Source organism: Orycteropus afer, unplaced genomic scaffold (assembly GCF_000298275.1).
Source record: "Orycteropus afer afer isolate SDZICR_OR568_19922 unplaced genomic scaffold, OryAfe1.0 scaffold00016, whole genome shotgun sequence".
Classification (NCBI taxonomy): domain Eukaryota; kingdom Metazoa; phylum Chordata; class Mammalia; order Tubulidentata; family Orycteropodidae; genus Orycteropus; species Orycteropus afer.
This window is the reverse complement of record NW_006921603.1, coordinates 8528223-8535705: the sequence shown is the minus strand read 5'-3', so window position 1 is coordinate 8535705 and position 7483 is coordinate 8528223. Positions and strand designations below refer to the sequence as shown.

General features: G+C 35.9%; 1 protein-coding gene across 1 annotated transcript in view; it reads right to left on the bottom strand.

Annotated features, from left to right (window-relative positions):
- The window catches only part of CABCOCO1 (ciliary associated calcium binding coiled-coil 1), a 148173-nt gene that overhangs the window by 108295 nt on the left and 32395 nt on the right, over positions 1-7483 (bottom strand). Inside the window, exon 5 of the mRNA XM_007959386.2 lies at positions 844-916. Coding sequence (XP_007957577.1) covers positions 844-916 — 73 coding nt within the window. The remainder of the gene's footprint in view (positions 1-843; positions 917-7483) is intronic.

Below are 7483 nucleotides of genomic sequence, written 5' to 3'. Positions count from 1 at the left end.
GTGATACTGCCTCGGAAACCCAAGGAGGGGTCGCTATGAGTCGGGGCCGACTCGACGGCACATAACAACAACAACAACAACAACAACAACAACATATCAAAGCTGTCCAAAATGTCTCAAGGTAGAGACCATTTATTATATACCTGCTATTCTATGTGCTTGTGCTGGATCACTTGCATAATATCAGTTGAGAGGTATTATACTATCTGCTGTAGCAGGAAAATAGAAGATGATTTTTGTTTTCAGTAAAATTACAGTTGAGGTGTGTCAACTAAATAAAATCACAGATATTATAGAATCATATAAGATAGTCCACATTTACATGCTTAAATGTTATAAGAATAATATAATTGATCAGAAAGACATCAGTTGGAATAAAATCATAGAGTGTGATTAGACAGTTTGCCCAAACCCTTCATTTGAGATGTGATGCAATCAATATGATGCTTCATTGAAGAACTGGGATTTGAATTAGGCCTTAAACAATGACTAGACTGAAAATAAATGTGAAATTAGAAGAAATTTAGCTAATTAATTTGTCTCACTTTTCCTGATTTTTATTGGTATGAAGACATACATACCCTATCCAACCGAGCTTTGTCAAATAATCCATAAATACATAAAGTACATGTGATTAACAATGCTTTTAATGCCAAAGATAGCTTATTTTCTTAATCCAAAACTCATTTTATATAATGATTCTTTTTGCAAACTATTAGTTGGTTATATTAACACTTGAGCAATCTTGACAAGAAGTTGCTTTAAGCAGTTGAAGATCCAGATGCTGATCAGCATGCATTAAGTGATTCAACTTAATTGGTTCCATCTAGATAAATTACTTACCTCAGTTCCTATCACAATTTCTTCCCTGGTAGAATAGAACAGAAATTCATACAGCTTGTAGTGTTGAAATAAGCTGAAATGCAAAGTAAATGTACAACTCTAGTAAATTTCCTTCAGAATAAAAGCAAATATGTTAGGATATTTATTAAAGGATTATTATTCATATTGACCAAGCTAAAGACATTAAATACTAATACAGAGTTAGCTACTTCCTTTATTCCAAAAGAAATTGTCCAGAAATGCCAATAATGTAAAGGTTTATTTTCTGATATGTTGAAAATATAACACAGTATTTAAGGTACTATCAATAAATAATGAATAGGTTTGGGATAAGGGAGCAATTATATTGCATCTTGGGTTTTCCTGGCTTGCTTAAAACCAAATAATGTCCCACCTCTAAATAACATCAGACCTCACATTATTTTTCATATTTTGGTCCAAACTGGAGTTGAAGTCAGTTATTTCTGGTATGAATGACATGAATTCTGTATCTACTTCTCTATCAATTATTTCTTTTCTGTTTCCAAGGCTATATTAAGATTAAATTAATCCCCAATAACATCAGAAAAGCAAGATGAACTGAAATTTATTTAGAAAAGGCTGGTTTTCCTGAAAGACATTAGATCACAGACAGAAGGGGAGGAATAAGAAAGACCTGGAGACTGTCCCCAAAGGTCATAGCCATGAAAACCCTTTGTGGAGCAGCTGTCGAAGCACAGGGGCCACTGTGAGTCAGAACCAACTTGACAGCAGGGGCTTGGTGTTCTGGTTACACAGTGCCACTCCAACAGGAATATACCACAAATGGGATGCTTTAACTAACAGGAGTTTATTTTCTTACAGTTTGGAGGTTTTAAGTCCAAGATCAAAGTGCCAGGCTCTAGGGACTGGGTGAAAGCCCCTCAACCTTGGGCTTCAGCTCTGCCTCCTGCTCCCAGCCCACCAGAACTAGGGGCTTTTCTTCACTCAGACAGCTACTGGCTGCTGAGACTAACAAGCCCAAGGTTGACAAGTAAAAAGGCACAGTCCCAATGTTACCAAACCACATGGCAGGCCATTAATTCAAGTCCATTGAAAGTTCCAAGGTCAGCAGAGCATGGCAGGCTGCTGACACGGCTACAAGCAGGGTTCAAGTGTGCCATAAGCTAGAGACCATTCCCCAAGGCATCTCCTTTTTACAGGAAGCAGATGATAGCGCTAAGGCAGCTACTCAGCTGCTCACAGTAGATTCTACCACGGAGTTAATTACCAGTCTCATCATGGGGAATACTACATCTATCTGCCCAGCCACTCAACCAGGCCCAGCCAAGCCGACACACAAACTTAACCACCACACATGGCTATCAACTACTTCCTCTCACATTCCTGAGCTGTATCAAGATAAATTAATCTCTAGTAACACCTGAAAAGTGATATAAGATGAACTCAAAGTAGAAAATGTCTAATTTTTCTGCAAGATATTGGATCACAAACAGAAGGGAAGAAATTAATTTAAGAAAGATCACTTCTTCACTGTCTATGCTAAAGAGTAGATAATCAATATATAAAAACTACAAAAAGATAAAGGAGGTCCTTACCCAAACCCATTGCCATTGAGTTGGATCTGACTCATAGTGACCCATCCTTGGGTTTCTGAGGCAGTATCACTATGGAAGTAGATTGCTCAACCTTCCTTCCAAGGAATGGCTGGTGGATATGAACCGCCAGCCTTCTGGTTAGCAATCAAATGCCTTAGGCACTATGCCACTAGAGCTCCCAGGAGGTCCTTAAGACAGATGTGTTTTTTAGTGGGTTTAAAGTTCTCAGAATTACATCATTGGGAGTTTGAAATTTACTGAAAGGCTGACTTCTAATATCCTGTTTGTGATATTTGAATTTTTCAAATTCTTTTCCTGCTGGTGGAGAAAATTAATAGACTCATAATATAGCAAAATGTCTAAGAACAAAAAAATAGTCTTAGTGGTTTCTCTTTCACTCTGGTGACTTTTGCTATTTAAGAAAATTGATTTTATAACTGAGAAATTAACATTTACAAAATGTAGCTACTGAGCATGTATAATAATGGCTTCTCCTGAATGCTGTAATGGATCAAAATTTCAATTCATTTGAAATCAATGATGAGATTCTCAAGAAGCTGGGTCTCTTTGAGTTATATTAGCAGTTGATCTCACTACAACACAATCCATTAAAAAGTGATGAGTGTGCAGCCTCGGTCATGGTATTTCTTTTTTTGGAAGAGGGTGGGAACCTTGAATTCTCAAATTACTTATCAACATTCAGAAAACTAACTTAACTTTTGACATCACTTTGATTTGTTGGCTAGAAAATATGTCAAGGTAAGTGAAATTTGTCAATTCAAAGAAGCAAAATAAATTCAAACCTCCTTCCTTTATATTGGTGACTTGAAGTTTTCAGCTCAAATGCATTACATTGGCAATAACTGATTTTGAATAGAAAAATATGGAAAACTGTATTTTGGAAATAGCCCTTTGAACTGATGTAAGACTTTCCTTTCTCTATCTTGTGTCACACAAAGAACTTAATTCATAACTCTTCCTTTCTGCAGTCTTGTGATCTTTCCATCTTAATCTCCTCATTGTGTACAGGAATGGGATTGTCCCATGCCAAGAGGGAAATTCACTTCCTACAGTGAAAATACAATGCATGACTTGAATGTAGTGGTCAAAGATGCAGAGTTGGGGGCAAAACCAGGCCTAGGGTGAACTGAGGGAAACACCTCAGGAGGTGCTCATCTCAGGGTCTGGCCAAGGCCCATCCCTGGCCTCACTCTAGTCCCCTTTGGACTGAATCAAATTCCTAGGCAATTTGGTCAGCTTTCTAGTCTTAGGCTCAAGTGGAAGGAAGAATACTCAGAATAAGAACAGACAAAGCCACCTGGCTCCATGCCAGGAAGTGCAATGATCTGCTGTGCATGGAGGGGCAGGGCTGATATTTTATATTGGGCAAATGCCTGTACATATTACCTTCACTTAATTCCCAGAAAATAGGTAGAATACACAGTAACAGATGTATAATCAGACAAGATACGTATCCACATGATGTTTTGTATTAAAAAGTTACCCAAACCAAACCCAGTGCCACTGAGTTGATTCCAACTCATAGTGACCCTATAGCACAGAGTAGAACTGCCCTCATAGGGTTTCTAAGGCTGTAAATCTTTACGAAAGCAGAGTTCCTCATCTTTCTCCTGCCAGGCAGCTGCTAGGTTTGAACCACTGACCTTTATAGTTAGTAGTCAAATGCTTTAACCACTGTACCACCTGAACTCCTAATTAGAAAGCTATGGCACCTTTTATGTTTGTATATATTATACATTCACATATACAAATGTATATATTGTACATACATAAGTAGATGTGCCAGTAATTAGAATACTGGAGAGTGGGGGTACAGAAGTTTGGCATTTTTTTTTTTTTCTTAAAAATCACAAAAACATGACCAAGCATACAATTTAGAGTCTATTAAGAATATCAAAAGAAATTTCAATTTATTGTCAGTTAGGTTTCATGTGATATGGGTCATGTTTTAAAAATTGCTCTTTCTAAATTGACTAGCACTGTCACAGTTTGAGTGAACTTAATATCAGGTTAAATTGAAACGTGCTTATACTTTTGATAATTGAATTAGCTTTATATTCATAAACCTCTTGTAGTCATCAAAATGAAAAGTATTACATGATTTAGTGATGTCATTCAGCATTTATGGAACCATGAGGGATTCTAAACAGGTGTTGTAGAAAAGCATATTCCCTTTATAGAAACTTCACTATAAATCCCAGATACCTTGCTAATTGACATTTTCATTTTCTGTAATAGGGATTTTTTTAAAACAGATAATTTCTTTGAAATCACAATATAAGGATCTAACAGCATGAAAAATATTTCTGATTTACTTTCTTGCCTAATCTCAAATATTACTTGTTTTTTTGACAATTAACACTGGTGATTTTTTGGTATATAAAGTTACCCTGGTTAGGACTTACACGTGACTAATATTGAAATCTTCTCCTAACTTAACCATTTTCTGAAAGAAAATGTCAAGGACGTTTCTTCCAGAGAGATAGATGAAAGGGAAATGAGTCATCCCCTTTCACTGTCTGGGTGTCATTGTCATGCCTGCATGGTTTGCACTGCTATGGTTAACTATTAGTCCTGTGCCCATTATAAACCTCCTGGGCTTAGAGTTTGGCTGTAAAAATGTGTTCTGCAAGAGAAACCTGGCAGATTCAAATAGCAAGAGAAGAGAAAAAACAATGTCAGATAAGTGTGCACAGCAGAATTCCTCTCACCCAGTGATCCTCAAATCCTGACCGGCCGAAAGACCTTGGGGACCAGGTTCTCCACCAATTCTAGATTTCCGCCCTCCTCCCCTCTCCCCTCAGGTACCTTGCCTTCTTACTCTAATTGATATGAAGAATAATGTGGCTTTTATTGAGAGAGACACATTGGGAAGTATATTAAGAAATCATATTTTATCAAAAATATTATATATAAAAACACATTACATCATATGCCATTATTAATTCATGTCAGAATCAAGTGTATAAACTTTATCATATTAAATACATTGATGTTTAAAAAAGCTTCCAGACTACAACCAGAATCACTGCCAAGCATACCATGAGCATGTATGTCTAGGATGTCATTCAGCATCCTTTAATTTGGAATTCTAAAATTTTAAAGTGGAAAACACTGGAGTATATAGTAAAAGAGAAAAAAGAGATTATTCTATAGTAGCTTTTAGTTAGCAAAATAGAGATTTTCACCTACTCTAGTTTAAATATCTGCAAGCTCTAAAATGTCTCCTTGGTGAGATGCATGATCTAATATGACCTTGTGACAGATTATATAAAAAGATAGATTTCTTTGTTCAACAATGAAGAATCACTGTAATAAAAAATACTTTCCCTCCATTCACCATCAATTTCTAGGCAGAAAGAAAGACATAATGAGCTTAATTGGCTAATATAACAAAATATTTCAGGGCACACAATAAATTTGAGGAAGGATATAGATAAATCTTTTCCATTTTTAATAAAAATCATTTAAAATAAACTTTAAATGGAAATGGTTGTTGCTCTTTAAAATATGCAATTTCAATATCAAAGTCAGTTAAATTACTGTACCTAAAGTATAGAATCTATTTTAATTGAGTGATATAATGCAGAAATTATCAAACAGTATAATTAATATAACACACAAATAAAATTTTGCTGAAGATAATTCAAAAACATTTGCAGCAATACATCAATAGGGAATTACCAGAAATTCAATCCACATTCAGAAGAGAATATGGAAAGAGGAGTACCCTTGCTAATGGATCTTGGCTGAAAGCAGGTAATATTAGAAAGATATTTATCTGTGTCATATTGACTATGCCAAGGCATTCAATTTTGTGGATCTTAACAAATTATGGATAACATTGTGAAGAATAGGAATTCCATAATACTTAATTGGGTTTATGAAGAACCTACACATAGGCCAATAGGCAGTTATTCAAACAGAACAAGAGGATACTGTGAGATTTAAATTCAGGAAAGTTGTATATCAGGTTGTCTCCTTTCAGCATACTTATTCAATCTGTATGCTAAACAAATAATCTGAGAAAGTGGATTATATGAAGAAGAACACGGCATCAAGATTGAAGGAAGAATCATTAACAATCTGTGATATGGAGATAACAAAACCTTGCTTGCTGAAAGGAAAGAGTATTTGAAGCACTTACTGATGAAGATGAGACAATGCAGCCTTCAGTGTAGACAACACACCTCAACATAAAGAAAACAAAAAAGTTCACAACTGGACTAATAAGCAATTTAATGATAAACAGAGAAAAGACTGACATCAAGAATTTCATTTTACTTGGATCCACAATCAACATCCATGAAAGCAGCAGTCAATAAATCACATAACATATCGAATTGGGCAAATCTGCTGAAAAAAGACCTCTTTAAAGTGTTAAAACACAAATATATCTCTTTGAGGACTAAAGTGTACCTGACCCAAACCATGGTACTTTCAGTTGCCTCATATATAACTGCAGAGTGGTTAGGAACAACTAAGGAAGATGAACTTATCTGTCAGTTTGTCATCCTGTGGTGGCTTGCGTGTTGCTGTGAGGCTGGAGGCTATGCCACTGGTATTGCAAAATGCCACTAGGGTTACCCATGGTGGACAGGTTTCATCGGAGCTTCCAGACTAAGACAGACTCAGAAGAAGGAAGAGGCCATGCACTTCTCAAAAAATTGTCCAGTGAAAACCTTATTAATAGTAGTGAAACACTGTCTGATATATTGATGGAAAAGTTTATGAATAGCCCTAAAACATTGTACAACATAGTGCCAGAAGATAAGCTCATCATGTTAGAAGCCACTCAAAATATGACTGGGGAAGAGCTGACTCCTCAGAGTAAAGAATGACCTTAATGATGAAGTAAAGCTTTTGGGATTTCCATTGGCTGATGTTGCACAACTCGAAATGAGTAGAAACACCTGCAAACATCATTAATAATCAGAACATGGAATGTATGAAATATAAATCTAGGAAAACTGGAACTTGTAAAAAATGAAATGGAATGCTTAAAGATCAATATTCTAGGTACTGTTGTTGTTGTTGTTGTT